This window comes from Diceros bicornis, chromosome 18 (genome assembly GCF_020826845.1).
Source record: "Diceros bicornis minor isolate mBicDic1 chromosome 18, mDicBic1.mat.cur, whole genome shotgun sequence".
NCBI lineage: Eukaryota > Metazoa > Chordata > Mammalia > Perissodactyla > Rhinocerotidae > Diceros > Diceros bicornis.
This window is the reverse complement of record NC_080757.1, coordinates 62,249,277-62,270,447: the sequence shown is the minus strand read 5'-3', so window position 1 is coordinate 62,270,447 and position 21,171 is coordinate 62,249,277. Positions and strand designations below refer to the sequence as shown.

General features: G+C 49.8%; 1 protein-coding gene across 7 annotated transcripts in view; it reads right to left on the bottom strand.

Moving 5' to 3' along the window:
- TBCD (tubulin folding cofactor D) overlaps positions 1 to 21,171 on the bottom strand; it is a 203,592-nt gene that overhangs the window by 71,638 nt on the left and 110,783 nt on the right. For 6 of the 7 annotated variants that reach the window (XM_058561977.1, XM_058561973.1, XM_058561974.1 and 3 more), the window contains 3 exons: positions 20,465 to 20,563; positions 15,153 to 15,309; positions 5,618 to 5,675 (listed from right to left, as the gene is read on the bottom strand). In XM_058561977.1, coding sequence (XP_058417960.1) covers positions 5,618 to 5,675; positions 15,153 to 15,309; positions 20,465 to 20,563 — 314 coding nt within the window. The remainder of the gene's footprint in view (positions 1 to 5,617; positions 5,676 to 15,152; positions 15,310 to 20,464; positions 20,564 to 21,171) is intronic. The other variant, XM_058561975.1, reaches the window with a different exon arrangement.

Sequence of the window (21,171 nt, the reverse complement as noted above, 5' to 3'; positions counted from 1 at the left end):
GTCACGTGATGAGGAGCCCTGGAATGGCCTGGGCTCCTCATGCCACCAGCCCCAGGAGCTGTCACAGACCGGCGCCAAGTCTTGCACGCAGGCCCAGAGCAGGGCTTCTAAGAAGGTCAAAATATTAACTTAAACAGAATGAGGTATCTTTGTGTGGACTTCCTTTAAAATGCCTCTCCACTTCCCTGGTGCTCCTTCCTCCTCCACCTCCAACCCCGCCCTGCTTAGGTGTGATGGCTAGATCAGACCGAGCAGGCTGTCCAAGCAATGACAATGGCAGGGCCTGTGCACAGCAACAGAGAATGCCTCCTTTCCCATTTATCGGCCAGCTGGTGCCTCCAACTTAGCTCTCCCCAAGCAGCCAGGGCTCAGAGCTGCCCAGGCAGCTGGAGACATGGGACACCAGCGATCACAAGACGCCAAGTGCAGCTGCACAGCTGCCACCTCGTCGCCACATGCCATTAGCATGTGATGGGTCAGAGGGCAGAAATCAAGGCAGCGATGGCTTCAGGCAACACCCCAGGAGGGGCATCCCCCTACCTGCAGATGCCAAAACCTTGCCCTGCGCCCACCACCTCTTTTGCACAGAGTAACCCCATCTGCGGGCAAGCGCACGGGCCCAGGCCCTCCCAACCTCAGTAACCATCACCTGCAAGCAGGGGTGACCCGGCACACAGCATGAAACGTGAGCACAAACAAGAGCCAAAACGGGCAAAGCGCATCTTGATCTGGGGAGGCGGCTTCACAGTAAGAGAAGTGTTATTCCCAGTTACTAGGGACTCAATCCTTACACTTTCAAATGAGCTTCAAACAAATGCATCTTCTACTTTTCACGGTTTAAATTTTGCATCTACTGGGAAAGCAGGGGTACACTTAGATGGTGTTCAGTGCAAAGAATTTCCCCTTAATTTTAAAGAATTTTAATTTTAACTTGAAAAAGAAAAAAAATATTTCTATTGTTGTATTTCACCTCTTCCCCAGGGTTCATAAAGGGATCAGCGGTTTGATTTTTGTTACTGCTTTCCATAAAAATGTCTTACATTACAGTAAACAGAAAATATAAAAGTTAATTTTTAAGTACAGATTTAACAAAAGATTCTCACTGTATTTCAGAGTCTTACAATTTCTGCCTGTGGGTTAATATCAGGGCAAAAATATGAAGACTTCTCAAGGAATCCCAGGGCTTTCTACTGAAGCTGATGACAAAAGAGAAACTACAGGAACCCAGAGGCGGTTCTGAGCTCTCCTGGCAAACTCCTGAAACATGCAAGTCTTGAAAGGGCCTGCGGCAGAGCAGGACTCATCTCCTTCCTATCTCAGGACACGGAGAGAGGCAGGCTGTCAGAAGCCATGAATGACCAGGAGACCCTCTAATTGGGAGGGTTAGAGAGAGGAGGCAGCGCTGACCCCTGGCCCTACATCATCCGTTCCTAAGACAGACATCTGCTGAGCACCCACCGCGTGTCACCAACCTTGCTAGGCATGGGTGGCTGAGGAGGAAACGGAGGGCCGGCCTCTAGGCACATGAGCTGCCACTGAAACCAGATGGTGAAAAGGCCCAGAACCAACTTGGAAACACCTCGTGGTGATGTGCAACAGAAAACAACGGAACAAGTGGCAGACGGGGCGTCCTCCAACATCATATCACTGCACTCAGATGAAACAGAGAAATGCCTTCACTAAAGAGAAAAGCAGAAAAGCTGGAAAGACCTCTAGCAAGTAAAGAAATTGACTTAATAATTTAAAATATTTCCCAAGAAACAAAAAACAAAATAGGCCTAGATGGGTTCACTGGTGATTTCTACCAAACATTTAAAGTGGAAACAAACAAGAAGAGGCAAGAACACTCTCAACTCCTTCCATGGGTCCAGATTACCCTAATTCCAAAGCCAGACAAAATATCACAACAAATGAAAACTACAGACCAATATCCCTTACGAATACAGACTCAAAAATTCTCAACAAAACTTTGGCAAACCAAATCCAGCAACATATGAAAAAGGATTATACCAGGTCAAGTGGCATTTATCCCAGGGATGCAAGGTCAGTTTAATATCTGAAAATCAATACAATACACCACATTAACAGAATAAAGGACAAAAACCACATGACCATCTCAAAATCTAACATCCTTTTGGGATGATAAAAAAAGGGGGGGCTCGCTCTGTGGCATAACAGTTAAGTTTGGTGTGCTCTGCTTCAGCAGCCCAGGTTCGTAGGTTTGGATCCCGGGCGTGGACCTATTCCACTCACCAAGCCATGCTGTGGTGGCGACTCACATACAAAATAGAGGAAGATGGGCACAGATGTTAGCTCAGAGCGAATCTCCCTCAAGCAAAAAAAAAAAAGAAGGATTGGCAACAGATGTTAGCGCAGGGTGAATCTTCCTCAGCACAAGAAAAACTCCTAACAAACTAGCAGAACTTCCTCAACTTGCTAAAGGGTATTTACGAAAAACTCACAGCTAACATCGTACTTGATGGTGAAACAATGAATGTTGTCCTGAGATTGGGAACAAGGCAAGGATGTCCACTCTCACCACTTTTACTTAGCAGTTTACTGGCAGCTCATCTTACGAGTGCAGTCAGGCAAGAAAAGAAATAAAAGGAATCAAGACTGGAAATGAAAAAGTAAACTTTTCTTTATTCACAAATGACAAGATCCTGTACGTAGAAAACTATAAGGAATACACACACGCCCCACAACCAGACCTGATAAACAAGTTCAAACAAACGAAGAACAGAGTGAAGTCTCTTCCATTTTCCACGTCTTCCTCCTAACAGAGCCCAGCTCTGAGTGTGGCAGCAGCTGGCCATGTCCACCTCAGAGCCACCGCGATGCACAACCTCAGGGAACCTTCGTGAACAGCCCTGGGAACCACGAGTCCACATCCCACAGGCCCTCACGTGGTGCTGGGGGCTCTGCAAAGCGTGTGAAGAGGGGTGGCAGCCCTGGGGCAGGCTCTTCTGCCCCTGAGAACAGAAGCCGTGGCCTGAGAACGGCAGAGCAGAAAGAACTGTGACCCTGGTGCTGCCATCCAGGCCCCAGGCTGCCCCCGCTTGGCCTCCTTCCTGTGGGAGAGCAACAAGCCGTCATAGGCCTAGGCCGCGTTTCCCGGGATTTCTGTAGAAGCAGCGGGGTCGAACAGTACTGATGCAGGAAGTGCCCACCCCATTTTAACAACCACTCACATGGGCACCTCACCAGGATAGCCACACCACCGCCCTCCACCTGTCCTCTCCCACCTAACCAGTCCTTTCCTGGCCGCCCCAGCCACTCCAGCCTGCGCTGTCCACCCTCACCTCTGAGTCTGAAGGCCCTGAGCTTGAGTGTGACACTAACGACCCCAAAATGTGTCCCCGTGTTGGCCTGGCTGCCTCTGAGGGCACAGGATCATCCCCAGCATAACGCTGATTCTCCAATTTTCATGGTGGCACCTCATCTGCTGGAGTTGAGAACACACCTATGCGTTCTGTCATCAATTCTTATTTCTCATCTCACCTTTGACCTTGCCAGGCATAAGTTACACAGCGTCTCCTGCAAACCTAATTTTTAAATCTGCACCAACCTCTTCAGACTCTCCTCTACAAGCTTCTTTCTGTTAATTTTTTTAAAACCTTACTGACGTATAACATACATACAGAAAAGTGCACAAATCGTCAATGTGCAGTTCAACAAATGATCACAAAGTGATGATTTTCCAGGTTCTTCCATACAGACACCTCAACCTTGTCTGTCTCACAAACTCACACAACCTCTACCTGGACCTCACGGGTCCCTGAGGCACAGCTGCTTCACTCACCTTCTACCACCAAACCCCCAACGTGTGTCCACTCCTCTCCTGGCTCCTAAAAACCCCCTTTCAGGGGCTGGCCCCGTGGCATAGCGGTTAAGTGCGCGTGCTCTGCTGCTGGCTGCCCCGGTTCGGATCCCGGGTGCGCACTGATGCACTGCTTGTCAGGCCATGCTGTGGTGGTGTCCCGTATAAAGTGGAGGAAGATGGGCACAGATGTTAGCTCAGGGCCAGTCTTCCTCAGCAAAAAGAGGAGGATTGGCAGATGTTAGCTCAGGGCTGATCTTCCTCACAAAAAAAATAAATAAATAAAAAGAAAAACCCCCTTTCAGCCTCCAAGTCTGTGAGCAGACTGGTCCCAAGCCAGGCCCTCTCTGACTCACCTGCCCATCCAGCTGGGGCTCCACCACTCCCGAGACAGGAAAATCTGCCTCCCTGTGATGTGGTGGAGAGGGCAATCCTCTCAGACTTTCGATCTGACCCCTCTGGGCGCCCTCTCTATCCACAGAAGCGTTCATGTCACATCAAACGAAATCCACCGCACCCCCCGTCTCTGCCAACACTGTGGGCTTCAGAAAATCCTCACCAGGTCCCAGCACGTCTCCAGCCTGCCTCTTGACTTGGCCCTTGCCTTCAGCTGGTCTCCTAGTCTGACAGCCACAGCAGCCCGGGCACGCCCCCAGCAGGCTCCTGCTCACCCTGACCTACGCCTCAGAGAGTACCAGGGCCCTCCCGGCTTCACCTTGCCCACCGCCCACAGCCAGCCTCTCCCCTGCATCTTTCTCAAGTGCTGCCTTTGTGTCCATTCTCGACCTCTTAGAGCTTGTGCAGCTGCTTGTCTGAACCTACGACTGAGGCTCTCGTCTTCAGACGGGTCTGCCCTGTCAGCTGCCAAGCTCTCTGCAGAACCAGGGTCCACCATTCAAGGTACTCAGTCCCTGCTTCCAGTCCCTCACAACCTACACCAGCCCATGAGTCTGAGCCTCATCTAAGCAACTGACCATCAAGAAGACAGCCAAGCATGAAGCCGGAGCACAGCCATTGACATCCCCAGAGCATCCTAGGGACACAGCCCTGCAGCCACCACCTCTCAGTGGCGCCCAGGGGAACCGCCCGAAGCAGAGCTCAGGGCCACAGCCTCACTCTGTTGGAGAAGCAGTGAGGTCAGCCGTGCGGAGGCTCCTGGCCAGCACCTTTCAGACGCAACTGTGGAGCCTGCGAAAAGCTCTTTGCATCCAGAATCCACCCCAACGTGACCGGGCTCTGGGGGGCCAGGCACTGGTGTTCAAACACATCAAGCCTTGCTGGGGCCGCCAGGCACATCCAGTGAGGCCTTGGGCCGAGTGAAGTGACCACATGAAGCTGAGCTGTCCTCTGCTCAGTGACGGCTCCTCCTGAGGCTTGGAGCCGCCTGGTCTGCATCACACCAGGTCTTGCTCACAGAACCCACCTTCTTCTCCTTCTTCAGAGCTCAGGCCACCTGGAGCTGTGTCTGCTCATCCACCTACAATGCTCCAGAGATAGCTGCAGTTCTCAGCATGCTTGGAGTGGGAGCATTTGATCCTGACCACCCTTCCCAGGCTAAGACCACCCCCATCCCCAGGAAACCCAGAGGACGGGAACTGCGCTCCATCGTGTGGCTTCCCCAGGAGCCGCCCTCAATGGTTCCCTCACCAGCTCCCCTCGTGTTGCTCCTGCTGACAAGTAAGCTGCTGGGTGGCAAGGGGCAGTGTTGGGGAGAGCATGCAGCTCAGCTGGGCAGAGCATCACAGTTCAGCACCCACCCCACACTGGTACGAAAAAGAACAAAACAGGGAAACTTACAGAGGCTGCTCTCCTGCAGGTTACGTTGCGGTCAAACACTGCAGCAATCACCAGTGCACTGTGAAAAAGAGGGAAAATGATTAAATTAAAAGGAAATCTGCCAAAGAACACAGACCCTGGGACACTGACGAGAGAGCCTTGTCTTTTACTTGCTTGTTCATGACTCCTCGCTCGTTGGCCGCTCACTGCACACTCAAGGCTCTCGAGAGACGCTCAAGAGGGAGCTGAGGGTGGCCGTCCCTGAGGCTGACAAGAGCCACGCGACGGGGCACACCTGAGTGCCAGTGAAGTCACAGGGAGAAGAGCTGCCATGCATGAGGCCTCAGGGGGCAGACATGTTCAGCCTGCTCTGGGGGGCATCTGACAGAAGCAGGGTGCCCCAGAGGCTGGGAACTGGCAGCATGGGGGGGGGGGGGACAGGGCTGACACAGACACCCCAGGGCTAAGGCAAGAGCCTTGCTTCGTGGACAATAAGCACAAACAGAAACCACGGGCAGCAGCGGAGCCCAGAGAGGCCTCCGGGAGCAACTACCCCAGAAAGGGCCTGGCCAAGTACAGAAAACAGCTCTCAGGGGTCACGCAAAGTCCTACAGATGGCATGTCCCCCCTCCAAGCCAAACCATGACCACACTCAGAAAGAAAGAAGCCTTTCCAAACTGATAACATTCATCAGGCTTCATTTAAAACCTCTCTTCGTCAGATCCTCACATTTAACTGTTATGGATAAACCAGACAGCACTCCTTTGACTTTGCAGGGCTTTGGTGACAACAGAAATCAAAGGATTGGAGCAGGCATAGAGGCAAGATGTTGTTTCTCAATACCACTTGAGAATCTGCATCTCATATCAGCCTACAGAGAAAATGTTTTGAAAAAGGGTATTTCAAGACACACAGAGGTCACCCCAAAGGGACGTCGCCCGCCTGCCCGACAGCAGGGGGCCTGACACCACCCTCACTCCTGTTTCTACATCTTGAACTTCTTCCTCCCACCAAATTCTTGGGATGTTCCACTAGCACGTCCACATTTTCCAGTTCTTCAGCCTAAACAACAATAAATAATAAAGCCGACCCCTCCAGCTGCACCGTGCCTGTGGATACCCCTATGTGGGGCAGGTTAATGCTCCCTCCCAAAGGTGTCCAGGTGCTGTGAACGTGATACATTACCTGGCAAAGGGGAGTTAATGCTGCGGACACAATTAGGTTTGCTGATCAACGGACCTCGCGATAGGGAGATTATCCCGGTAGACACAGTGTAATCACAAAGGTTCTTAGAAATGGGAGCACGAGGCGGGAGAGGGAGAACCAGACAGACACAGCTTGAGAGGGACTCAGCCCACAGCTGCTGGCTTTGAAGGTGGAGGAAGGGCCACGAGCCAAGGAGTGCGGCAGCCTCTAGAAGCTGGAAAAGGCGGGACTCGGCTTCTCCCCCGAACCAGCCCAGGCCACACCTTGGTTCCAGCCCAGTGAGACCTGTGTCTGGATGGACCCTATTATCATTCCTTCCACTAGTTGAAGCTGAAAGTAATTTCGGCAAAACTCTATTAACAGAAAGTTATTCCCTCTTCCTCTCTCAACTCTTTACTATATTATAAACTATAGCCAAAAAGAGATTTAAAAAAACCAGGCTTAAAACTAAAGGAAATTCACCTTACTTTACCAGGAACATTTTAAAATTAATTGATTCTATTTCAACGTCATAATGGCTTTTGTTAACAAAATATCAGAAATCATTAAACTGATCAAGATATGTATTAATGTGATCTTATAATAACTATATAACTATTGTTCTTAAAAAGTATTTGGTGTTTCATTCTAAATATATTCTCAGAATTAATGGAAACTGAAGTATTACATATTAATAAGAGCCTCTTTTTTTTAATCCATAAGATCATATCTAGGAATATCTAGGAAAAGATATTAACCAAGAATTTCTGCTTTCCTTTAATATCCGACAAGAAAAATGTGGACTTATATCTTTATTGAGTCTGAGTCCAGGCAACACTACCAAAAGTTCACATTTTACAGTGAATTCTTGAAATTTCCTGTCAATTTATTTGTCCTAAATTACAATTTTTAAATTATGGAACACTAATTAATGAGGAGAGATGGAAAAAATATAGAAAAGAAACTTAAAATCACCTGCCATCCTACAAGCTGGCCATAACCCCTTTAAGGTCACTGCTAAGTTATGAGTCAATTTAAACAACTCTTCTAAGGTAGCCAGACCAGGAGCACCCCTGATGAGGCCCAAGGCCCCTCGGACTCCCAGCCACCTGTCTATGGACACTCTGACCCTGCCCAGGGCAGGCTGAGTCCAATTTCAACCAAGCTTTTCTTGATGCAGCCATAGCCACTAAGAAAAGTCACAAGTTGTATTCTGTGCCACCCACCCTGCACAGGGGAGGTCTGCCGAGCAGTGCAAGTCACCAGGTGAGCCCACTTTGAGAGTGAACCTGCTCTGCGGAACCAAATGAAGACAGCTGAGCTTTGAGCCTTTAAGTTCATGTTGCAACTGAGCCAAAATATGAACAGAAGACTGTGCTGCAGGTTTGTTTCTAGTTTTGTCGTGTCTGTGTATTACTTCCCTTCCTTCCAGCCCACTCCCCTGAAACCACAGCTGGCAGCCACACGGAAGGGGCTTCGTGCTCTTTCTCACACGCTGTCCTGCATCCGGGCAGCTCCACACAGTTACCTATTAGTTACCTGAGGGGCCCAGGCCGAGCTCCGGCCGCCCCCACCTGCAGAGCTCCTCTCACAGCGACAACCATGTGAAACCATGCTCACCTCACCTCCCGGCACCCCACCTCTGTGTTCAGCCTCAGGTAGGTCTGTGGAAGCCCAGTGCCTCTAACTGGTGGGGCAGCTGCGGTGGGGCCAGCGCACGTGTCTCAGTCCTTGTGTTTGCTGGCCACAGAGCAATAATTCTTAAAGACACTATGTGGGAGCCCCAGAAGGGGCTCTGTTTCTGAGTAACATGGAGCAGAAACAAATGTGGATAGCAAGCAGTGGTCTACCTCTGCTGTCCTCTTTACAGCAAGCCCACACTGCCATGCAGGCACAGGAAGCAGACCTCCCACACAGCTCGCATGGACGCGGGCAAAGCTGCCCACACGGGCCACACACACAGGCGCAGCTTGCCCTCAGGGCAGCTTCTGAGAGGACTGCCACGGATGTAGCCTGCACACCTGACCACAGGGCACTCAGATGGTCTCACCCACTTCAATCAGGTGGGCTTTTGTATTCACAAGTAAATGGCTTAAAATATTTACTCCTTTATCCATATTTACCAAAGCTCACAGAAAGTAGTAGGACAAATATAAGAATGCCACTCACAAAACACAGCTTTTAAGAAGTATAGATTCTTTTTTTTTGAGCAAGATTGGCCCTGGGCTAACATCTGTTGCCAATCTTCCTCCTTTTTTCCGTTTTTTCTCCCCAAAGCCCCAGTAGATAGTTCTATGTCATAGTTGTACATCCTTCTAGTTGCTCTATGTGGGACGCCACCTCAGCATGGCTTGATGAGCAGTGTGAGGTCCGTACCGGGATGCGAACTCGCGAACCCTGGGCCACGAAAGCAGAACGCACAAACTTAACTGCTGAGCCACTTGTTGGGCCGGCCCTAACAAATGTAGACTCTTAATTCCACAAAGGAACTGTGTACATACCTACAAATGTAACAGGTTTTTAATACTGTTTGATTTGGACTAAATAAAAAAAAAACTACTCTAATTTCACACTTTCAGAACAAAACGTGCTTATCTAGAAATACCAGTGTATTTCAATTAAAACAAGGCATGACAATATTGATGAAATATAATACAAAAGCTGCCACAGGCCTCCGATGTCCCTTGTGCCTCTGAAGTTCTTCTCAGCAAGACGAGGCTGAGTGTGAGTCAAGATTTTCATCTCACATTTCACAGTCGGGCTGTGAAGACGGCAACGCAGGCCCGTCTGTTGGGCTGGGGCACGTCTCAGGTGTCCTCCCGTTTGCTTTCACTCAGGAGTTTATGCCATACTTCAGGTTTCCCAACACAGAGAAATGGTCTGTGCCGAACAGAAAGGGACTTTCTTTCCTGTCCGAGTCGGGGAGCTGCGTGCCTCGACCTGCCCCGGCCTGCCCGACCTCCAGGCTCCTGGTTTTTAGCAGGTTCAGCAAAGAGCAGGTCTTCCCCCAAACTCAATCTTTGTTAATTGGTATAATATTTTATAGCAATAAAAAGAAAAATATACTGTTTTTACCTTAAATAACACTAATCCAGTCATTTCAAAGCCAAATTTTTTTAAATATCAGACTAAATATTTACCATCCATTCACATTGTTTGAAAGCTGCCAATCACATTGTTTTTCGAGTAAAATGTAAGACCTGCCTATGGCTGAATTTTCCTTCCCTAAATCATGAGAATCAAACCTCACACCAGTTAACACAATGATAAAACATAAGAACTTTTTAAAGCCCTTTAAGTCACAGCAGAGCTAAAATGGAGGCTGAGAGATTTACCAGGGGACAGACAGGGACACTCTGGTCAGTAACTGCCACTCCACTTTTCTTGAAAAACAGCAGGGTACCTTCCCTCTGGAAGTCTGCCACTGACAAACGCTGAGTGAGAACAAGATGTAGCTTTGAGCAATGCTGGCCATTTCCTGATTTTTCAGGACAGTCTTGCCCTCGAGGAGGAGATCTGGGAGCCAATCCCCAGGCTGCCCACGCTGCTCTGCTCGCAGGGCTTGCTCTGCAGGCTGAGAGTGTGCGCTGCCCCCGGCGCAGGAGGGGCCCTGCAGGGCTGATGTCAACAAGAGCTCGGCTTACAAAAGAGTTTCAGGTGAGGAAATCGGTAGAAGGTGATGGCCAACGCACAAGCTGGCAAGAGCACGGGTTCATTTTTTTTTCTTTTTGCAAATTAGCTTTTGATTACTGGTGAGAAGGTATTTTCTAGATAATGCACAACCATTCCGTACCATTTTAACTTTATGTGTTTCATTGTTCCTAACCTACACTTGGTTCTTCAGGAAGCCCTATTTACTGTTCCACAAAATAATTATTCTAGCTCTTAATCTGTCTGTGTACAATTAGGAAATACAGGTTTTCAAAACCGACCAACACTAATTCAAAATATGATTAAATTTACCTAAAAACTTCCTTTTCAAGATTTATAAAACAGAGAGGATCGGTACATATTCAGATGGTAAGGTGAAGAACAGTTCCTCCAAGTTCCTTTAGGAAAAGGAAGGAGCTAGCCCTGAGTTCACCCCCTAACGTGCTGTATGAGGAGGCGAATGGCCACAGTCCGACCCTCCCTCTGTGTGGGCGCCCTTGCTGAGCCCAGTCCTGCCTCCTCATTATTGGTACTGCCCTGCTTCCCTTCATCAGACATTTCTATTTCATTTACACAATTACATTTTGATCTCAACTGTCTACCTTTGCAGGATCCACTAAAGAGTTTGTGAAAGTATAAAGATATCAAGATTTTATCATGTGCCAGGATTAACAGGCTTAAAAGCTGACAATTAAAATGTGGTCACTTATTACAAACCAAGGAAGGCAGATCTCGAAGGACACACCCCAACCGATACTCCTGGGGCAGCGTCCTCCAGGCTCACCTGGCACCCATGACTCACCTCCCAGCCCCCTCCCCGCCCCCTGTGCCTGCAGTCTGGATGGACCAGGAAGGGCTGGTGCACAGGCTCCCTCAGAACCTGCCAAACTGGACTGAGAAGCCTGCCAGCACGGCTCCAAAAGGCACTTTGCTGACCCGATCCTGGGATGGGCGCGGGGAGAGGGGAGAGGGGCCTTTTAAGCAGAAACTCCATGAGGCTACTTACTCTGGGGTTAATTAGGAGAAATCAGAAAGGCTCTGAAGCAGGAGCCTCAGAGCTCCCCTGCCAGCTGGTGGTTTCGGGGTGTGACTCGCAGTAAACTCATGAGCAACCCTTGGGCATGCCCAGGAAATCAAGGGAATGTAACCTCCACCAAGATCAAAGGACCCAAGGAGAACCCAATGAGCTTCTGCAGACAGACGCTGGCCACCACCACACAGTAACTGTTCTCTGGTCCCTCAGGCTCAATAAACGTCCTAAAATGAGTCCCAGCTCAGAAAGGTCAGCGTTCTGAACACCCACCTCCTCACCTCCCATCACAGTCCAGACAGAAGCTGCACTTACCAGACACACCAGCAGGTGGGGGGGTCCCCTGTAGATCTCCACAAGACCCCACATGGAACCCCCACAGGATGGCTCGGCCCTGCCCTCTCAACTACAAGCAGATCTGCAAAGTCACTTTCACTCTGACACGGGCCGCCTGCACAAACCCGCACAGCACAGTCATGGGCCTCATCAGAGCCCTCTCCCATGTGCCCTCCCCCAGAAAGCAAAGCACAGGGCAGGACCCTCTCACTGGCGGAGCCAGCTCAGTGGGCCCCAAACCTGTCTTTCCCTTTCTGGGAAAGACGCCTCCAGCCTCCGTGAAAACTCAATCCACTTCATGCTGTGATGCACACCTCTGACACCAAGGGCAGCTCAGTCAGGTCACGGTGCAGCCTGGACGGCAGGCGTGTGTCGAAGGGTCCCTGGGGCACATGATCACCCACGCCTGGAGTCCAGAGAATCAAGTGCCATCGACTTTCACACCCACGTCATGCTAAAGCCAGCTCCATGCTGATCAGCAACTCCTCATAGATGGGTGTTTCAACTCATAGATGGTGTAACAACTCACAGATGGGTGTTTCACTTTATAAGTCACTGTGGAGGTTGGTGTTGCTATGGTAAGTTCTGAAGTTGCAGAAGCAGAGGTTAAACAGTCTCCTTTCCAGAAGCCCAGCGCCTGGGTGACAACCCCTCTCTCCAGCCCACATGCACCAGTGGGGACGTTGGGGGTTGGAACCATTCGCCTGTATCATCTCTCTCCAAGTTGGCAGCAAGGTCTTGTGACTCTGACACTCACACCTCTGGTGTGATAAGATGCTTTCCCCAAAGGAGAGAACTAACTGCGTGAGTGATGGCCCCTCCCTCGCAAGCCGGCTCTGGATGTGCGGGGCTCCTGCTCCCCAGGTGAGCGAAGCCTTACTCCACTCCAGTCACCTCTGCCGACCCTTTAGCCTGTGGCCCTGCTCCTCCCATCAGGCTGTACCACGGAGGTCCCCAGAGGAAGGAGAAGCACAGATTCCCACCAAGTCTATAGCTCTCAGACAAATGTGAAACTGAAAAGGAACTGTGTCAGGCCTATTTTCACTTTGAAATGAGAATGACCATTTAAGGAGCCAGATTCCCTTGAAACAGTCGCATGCCTGCTTCATAGCAGGTTGTCAGAGATGCAGCACCGTGCCATGGTGCAGATCTGGGCCCGGGCATCCGCCTCGGCACCAGGCTCGATCAGCACCATCAACTGCAAGACTCTGGGCAAGTGACCTCCGAGCTCTGTCCCCCACTTTGTCATCAGTGGAAGGGGAATAACCCAGCACCTACCCACCTCACAGCATCTCTGTGGAAACTGAATGAGACATAGCAATCTAAAGAAGTTTTGGGACAGTCCTGGGACTGCTGACATAAACGAGAAAAATACATTTTTTTGCCTTCATTCTCTAGTTACAGAAGCAACTTTCAAAAAGTTGAGGAGCTGGACAAGAAAGCAGAGGAAGTCCCATCCCTAAAGCCATGTCAAACAACAAACACAGCCAGCTCGTGTCTACAGAACAATGGGAGAGTGGAACGCACACCTGCGGGCAGGGCCCTAGGAGCCGGCAGAGTCTCCCCAGGCAGCCCGGCCGGCCCTCGCTCGCCGTTTCTACCCGAGCTGCTCCCTGAAAAACACGAGCAGCCAGGGGCCTACGAGGAGGAGTGAAGGAGGAGGCGCAGGCAGCCTGGTCTCAGCCACCCTGGGCCTTCCTGGCCTCAAGCCAGCTGTTATCCACGACCACATCTGCACAAGACCACTGCCCTCTCACTCCGCCCTTCCCCTCCCAAGGGTGGACAAGACAGCAAGAGTCAGGTATCTTTACGACTTCCTGGGAAGAACTTTATCTCCTTGAACAGGGCTCAGAATCCTCGGGATCCTCTGTAGCGCTGGCTTTGATGTAAGTAAAGATTGAGAGATATAGGCCCAGGCCGCATGTCAGTAAACAGGCCTGAGGTCCCTCTCCTGACGCTAGAAATCCCTGGTGAGATGAAACACCATGAAGAATAAAATGACGCTCTAGTCCCCGGTAAGCCCATCCTGGAGAAGCTGCAGGAGCCGGAGACCCTCGGCTGCTCTCTCACCACGTGCTGCTGGCCAGGCAGAACCGGCAGCTGTTGCTGGTGCTCAGGAATGTCTGGGTGGAGGACCTAGCACACCCTAGCTGGAGGAAGTGAGGGCTTCCAGGGCAGAGTGGGGCCGTGCGGCAGGTTTAAGGCTGGCGGGTCTCACGCTCTCCTCAGGCATCTCGCACAGAGCTCAGGGTGGCATCTCCTCAAGAGCAGTGGGACGTGCTTCCACAACCAGAGCCTGATTCTGAAATCTGTTTCCTAGTAAAAGTCGTCAGGTAAGTGTTACGTGCCATGATTAACGCAGAGGCGGCCACCGTGCTCAGCACCTTCCTTTAACTACTTAATAAACAACAAGAAATGGAGACCTGACCTTCTTCAAGTCAAAGGAACTTATTCAGTACAAAAATTTAAAATTTACTACACTGGGGACACATTTGTTTTGCATTTTTCACAAGCAAAAAAATATCAGATCCTAAAAGTGACGTGTGACGGCACGGGTGCCCAGACACCTTTGAGGGGCTCAGCTGGGCACACACATCGAAAACCGGATAGCCAAGGAGCCCCGACATGTGCTCAGGCGCCCAGGCCTGCCGCAATCTGCACGGGGTTTCCAGTGGGGTCCCGGGCCTGCTGGTTTCAGTTCTTTCTCCAGGAACCAGAGAAGATAAACTTTTTCCTACCTCACAAAGCTGTTCTGAAGAGTGTCGATTTTCATTTCAGAGGTGTTGACGATAAAGCGTGCTAGTCAATGTTGTCACAAGTGGATACCCAAGTCCATAACAGTTAGAAGATTGAGGCTGGACAACATCTAGTCCCTCAACAAGAATGTGAAGGCTTCATTTCCCAGCGTTCCAGAGCCTTCCCGAGGAACTCCTTCAAAGGTGAAAGCTGTGACATCTGAATTTCCAGAATTTATCTCTCAGTAGAACACACAGACTCACCTGATGGATTCACGTGCCCGCCACCTGTGTTTCTCCCTCAACCTCCAAGACGCCAATTACCTTTATCTAAGGATCTGCTAACCATAGGCCAGCCAAAGCCTCCAGAACATTCATCCTAAATACTTCTGGTTTGAACTGCTTACCCACGAAAAAGGACTCTAATCCTAAGCTGCTTCTTTTTTATAGATCATCCTTTAAAATTATATAATTAGCTCATGAGCACCTATTTCTGGCACATCACTTATGGGAAAGGCCCCGTGCTGGCTGCTTCTCACACACACTGCCACCAGGAGGACCCAATCCAGGGACCACAACAGATGTGGATCAATCCTGCCATGATCCTAACAGGCTTTACCTCGAAATCTCGGCCACAAAGGGCTTCAGCTCCTGCGGCTCGTAGGCACGTGCGAAGGCCCAGCAGACGTAGCAGGCAGCATCCCTGACGTTGGCACCCACACTGCAGGCACCCCGCTTCTCCTCGTAGGTCAGCGCCTTCAGGATCACAGCAACAACTGGGCACAGGAGACAAAAACCGTGAGGATGGGACTGTGGAGGCAGCACGTGCAGTTCAAAGCAGCAGCATCGATTGTCCTAACACAACTCTGTCTGCACCTCACAACAAACAGAGGCAGGTACAATGGATACGTACTTCAACCCAAAGACATTCTGTAAAAGTTATGACCTTGTCAGAAAGAAAACATTTGGAAGGGGCCGGCCCCATGGCTTAGTGGTTAAGTGCGCGAGCTCTGCTACGAGCGGCCCGGGTTCGGATCCCAGGCGCACACCGACGTACCGCTTCTCCAGCCATGCGGAGGCCGCGTCCCACATACAGCAACTAGAAGGATGTGCAACTATAACATACAACTATCTGCTGGGGCTTTGGGGAAAAAAAAAAAAAAAGGAGGAGGATTGGCCACAGATGTTAGCTCAGAGCCGGTCTTCCTCAGCAAAAAGAGGAGGATTGGCATGGATGTTAGCTCAGGGCTGATCTTCCTCACCAAAACAAAACAAAACAAAAAAAAGAAAACATTTGGGAGGACACAAGTCCACCAACTCAAATCAGGTGAAAACGTTTTTTTAAAAGTTGCCCCCAAATTACATGAAGAAGTGAAAGTTCCCACCAAGAGGCAGGGAAATGCCCAGCAAAAGGACACTGGTGAGTCCAAGGAGGTTCACAGATCGCAGGCCACCAGGCGGCGAGCAAAGAGAAGGCCACAGCTCAGCGGGGCAGGAGGAGGAGCAACGTCACTGGGGACACTTCAGAGAGGAAAGAGCATCTGAGCCCAGAGGACGCGAGCCCTGCAGGCTCATTTCACAGACCCTAAGAGACAGATCAGCTCCTGATTCTGGCCAGAAGCAGTCCCCACCTGAGGAGCAACCTCAGGAGGAGAGGAGGTGTCTCCCTCTGCATAGAGGCATCTGTAACCGTGGGGAGTTCTAGAACTGAGAACGAAGATGATAAAGTAAGTGAAGCCCATGGTTACTCCTGTGTTAACTTTAGGAATAATCTAGGTATGTTTAATTATCTAAAATATCTGTAATATTTGGGGTAATTTGAAGTACATAATGGATTATCCTTCTGGTCCATTTGAAAATGTCTAATTGAGTAATTTAACATTGCACATGTGATTGATGATACAAAGATATGAGAGAATTTTAAGACACATAGTGAGAGTATTGGAATGTTTAAAGGAGCTAAAACTTTACCCTATTTATCTGTTAAACTTAGATTCGTGTATTTCAAGTACTTGGGAAGGGTTTGCTTATTAGAGACATGTACATTACTTAAAAACAAAATAAAATATATTCATGCATAGGGTTTAAAAAGTATGAGAGAATTGAATTAATTTTATAAATGAACCATAATTTTTAAAAGCCTCTTAAAATGACTATAATAGGAAAATGTAATGAAAAAAAGCTTAAGAAAAATTTTTTGTTTGTTTTTTTGAGAAAGATTGGCCCTGAGCTAACTTCTGTTGCCAGTCTTCCTTTTTCTCTTTTTTCTCCCCACAGCCCCAGTACATAGTTGAATATCCTAGTTGTAGGTCCCTCTAGTTCCTCCATGTGGGACACCACCTCAGCATGGCTTGATGAGCAGTGCGTAGGTCCGCACTTGGGATCCAAACCTGCAAACCCCGGGCCACTGAAGCAGAGCGAACGAACCCAACCGCTGCGCCACCGGGCCTGCCCCGGAAAACTTTTTAATTTGCAATCCAAAGACAGAATGTAAATTTTTTAAAAGTCACACTAAATGGAATTTTCTGAAAGACCCAATTTACTGATCTAAAACAGACAACAATGCTGCCATGAAGCACGCTCAACAGCTCACGCTGGTGTTTAGACAAGTATCAAAAGTGAAAACAAGTATCTGTTCTTGGAGGAGAAAGAGTGAGCAGTCCCTGCTCCCACGTGCTGTGGCCCCCGGGGAGAACTGCTTCTGAGGACCAACATCTGACCCCATGATGCCACATGACAGACAGTGGAAGGGCAGAGGACACAGCCCACGCCCCCTCAGGACGGTCAGCTGCGTAAGGCCACGTCCTTCTATCAGCGCACACAGCCAAAGCCTCCAGTGTTCGGCAGTGTAACACCTCAGGCCACATGTCACCGACACAGCAGAGATTTCCAGGGTAAAACTGGGATGCGGTAGCTCCCACACTGGGCAGGTGCTTGCCGCAGACGACCATCATCTGATTCTTACACCCACGTGAACTGCTGTGGAAGAGTATGAGGGTGGCTAGCACAAGACGACAACAGAGATCAACCACTGAACAAAGAAGACAAAGAACGCAGCCAAAAGCCAGTAGTAAGATAAACGGAATCACAAAATGCACCACATGACCCGAAGGCAGGACAAGAGGAGACCAGCCCTTTCTGGCCAGGCTGGGCCCCTCCCTCTCAGCGCGGACACGCTGGGTCTGACCCAAGATTCTGGTGCATACTTCGAGCACACTCGTCCTCCTGCACACCTAATCCACACACCTCACACCCTCTCTTCAATTTAACAATACTAACACTGTGATCTGCAAACAGTCTGAGAAAAGACACTCCAGGTATTATGGATTTAAGAAAAATGAAGCACCCATTTTTGCACATGCAACTATCATCACAGAAATTATCTTCCAGGAAAATGTACCTAGATACAGTCTTAGGCAAAAAATCAAAACAACTGTAGGACTATGAATATTATACACAAATTTCCCCTCTGTCCTTTTGCATCTAAGGATTTTTGATTCTATAGAAATAGCGACAAAAAATGAATTTGGTCCTATACAGTTTATTTTATACACATATAGTGATTATTTTTAAAAAGATTGTAAAGGGGCCGGCCCCGTGGCACAGCGGTTAAGTTCATGCGCTCCGCCTGGGCGGCCTGGGGTTCGCAGGTTCGGATCCCAGGCACGGACGAACACTCCACTCCTCAAGCCATGCTGTGGCGGTGTCCCATATAAAGCAGAGAAAGATGGGCACAGGTGTTAGCTCAGAGTTAATCTTCTTCAAGAGAAAAGAAAAAAAAGATTGTAAAATGTTCACGTATATTTACTTAAAATTACATGAAATAAATGTACTCCAAAACAAAGAGCTCAAAGACGTCATGTTATCAATTACATCCATCTCAACCAGGAGTGAGGAATTCAAGAAACACGTTTCTTCAAAGGACTTGTTGAGACTCGAGGGTGCCTGCACTCCAGGGTGCCCACACCATGGACACCAAGGTCGCCCAAGCCTGGAGCTGGCCTCACTCCACATCTGTGCATGCTGAGGACCCCAAACGTGGGAGCCCACTCTCTTGCCAAGTTCTCATTTCCTCAACCCAGCAGGAGCAGGACACCCCATTAGGGATATGCCAAAGCCCCCTCAAATTCCACACCATCTGAAACTGAGCCTGTCTCCCCACTATGTCCCACCTCAGCCAGAGGCCACGCTATCCTCTGGGGCATGGTTCAGGGCACAGTGGTCAGCCCAGGGCCATCCCTCCTTGCTTCCCCACGTCCAGTCAAGGTCTGTCCCACCCACAGCGGCCACACCTCTGCTGAGGACTCCATCATTCCCCACACCAGCTTCTCCCTGCCCAGCTCCTCCATCACTGTCGGACCACCACCCACTCAGCCTCTGGTCTACCAACAACTCACTCCAGAGCAGAGCAGCCCACAGGAGCTGGCTCCCATGTCTCCCTCTTGCCAGTCCCCCCAGTGCCCCTATACCAGTTCTCCACTGGCCTTACATCTCTCTTGGGCACAACTGGTGCATTCCACCCCTCCCACCTGCGAAGCAACCCGGAGGCTTCTCCACTGGTGTCACGCCCTGGGAGTGCCAGGCAAACTTCGCTGAGCAGGAACCACAAAGGTCTGCCTCCATCAGTCAGCACACCAGAAGCTAAGCTCAATTTTCTGAAAGAATATCATTCACTCCTTGTAAAGGTCTGGTGTTTACCTTCTAAAAACAATGCTTACAATCAAGACTCACAGAGCAAACAAGAGCTGCTATAGATAAAGTAGTTATATCTCATTAGTGATTTTTAAATTATCTCAACTTGAACTAAACCAAATCTGTAATGCTTAAAATCGATCTTCAGTTGTTTTACCTGGAAAAATTCTAGTTCACCTGGAACTACTCCTCGTTTTCCAGTGTTGTTCATATTCACTTTCTGTGCTAAAGGGGAGCCCATCTGTGGCCAAATGGATGTCAAAACTAATAGGCTGTGGCACCTTCAGGAGGAAGGCAACACATAAATGCAGTATCACTGCCAGATTCCCTAAAACCAGATTGAACACAGCCACCCAGACAGTTCTGGGTGAGACCATTCAGCAATTCTATACCCTGAGGGAAATCTCGATGCTAACTGCTGAGTCCCAATTTGTCGGTCCACTGGACAAAATCAATTTCAAAACAGACAACCATGAATGACAGCGGTCAGTACTCGATGTCTAGACATCATACCCAACGACTACACTTAGCAATGCTTGGTGCCACCGGGGAGAAGCCCACCTCTGTATGGACACAGCCCCAGGCCCAACCTGCTTACCCCCCTAGGTCAGTAAGCCACTGCGGGAGCCACTCCCGTTACACTCCCAGAGCCCAGGTCGGGAAGCCCAGGTATCTGTTCCCAAATCAAATGAGATGGTTTTCTGAAGTGTCATTTTTGTTGGCTGCTGAGGTCAATCAGTCATGAGAAAAAGGGCACAAATTGCTGATTTGTATTCATTCCACTAACAGACATCTGCCTCAACACTACACAGACCTTCTCACAGTTTGATTGGCATTTATTGTTGGGAAAACCAACAGCCTCGTAGGTCCATCTGACCCACTTCTCCATCTCAAGAAGGGGAAAAAAGGTCAGTTTGTGAGTGGGCTGTGGGAATGTACGCTGGCACTCGGGCTCAGCCCTGTGTGAGAGACAGACAACCAGTGGGGAGTGGGCTACGACTTCTGTGTGGCAAGGTCCCCACACACCCTGACTTTTGTCCTGGCACCCAAATGCCTGTGTGCTGTGTCCTTGGGTGGTGCCTGGCCCTCTGACGACAGGAAGGTGCTGGACTTCTCTGTGTCCTCCCGCAGAGCTAGGTCAGAGCAGTAGAGACCCCAGCCCGCCTGGGCCTCTTTGGCCTCACTGCTAGCCCATCCACCCATGTGGCCACATGGCTGCAGCTGCCTGGCAGAGCCCACCTGGCCACCTTCTACCCGAGTCCTTGGCACAGAGAGTCTTCAAAGGCTTTATCCCGTCATTCTCCTGCTCAGAAACCTCTGATGACCCCTCCACAGCACCTGCAACAAACATCAGTGTCCGACATTCAAGTGCAGGTGAAGAAGTGGCTGCAGAAACCTCCAAAGCCTCACTGCTGGACAGGGTCCAAGAAAGGAATGGGGCAGTTACTGACAGCGACAGTGGGGACGTTCTCCTCAAGGGCCACTGCAAAAGAATTTGATCTGCAGAAAGTAAAGCAGCTCGGAAGGAGAGAAAACAAGATGATGGATTTCTTTAACAAGAAAATTGGAAAACGAGCCTGTCAGCTCCGATTCTTCTCAAGGTGGTAGTAAGAGGTGTGACCTAGGGGTGAAAGGATGGGGTTGGGCCTGCTTCTGCTGCTCCTGGACAGGGCCTACAGCTGCCATCTGACCTCTCAGGTTTTTTCCAGCCTCTTCTGTGTAAAAGGATGCCCCGGGCTTCCAGCTCTGACATCCAGAGACCCGGAAACAAGCGACAGACCAGCCTCAGTGGCCTTGCGGGGACTTGGGCAATCACAAAACTTTGGCGGGGGAGGGGTGGTATACGGAGTAGAAACAGTCTTTGCCCACGACTTTTATAAAAAGCCATCATCGGAGAAAGAAATTCAAAAACTAACAACTCTCTAGATTCAACAGGTTTAAAATAA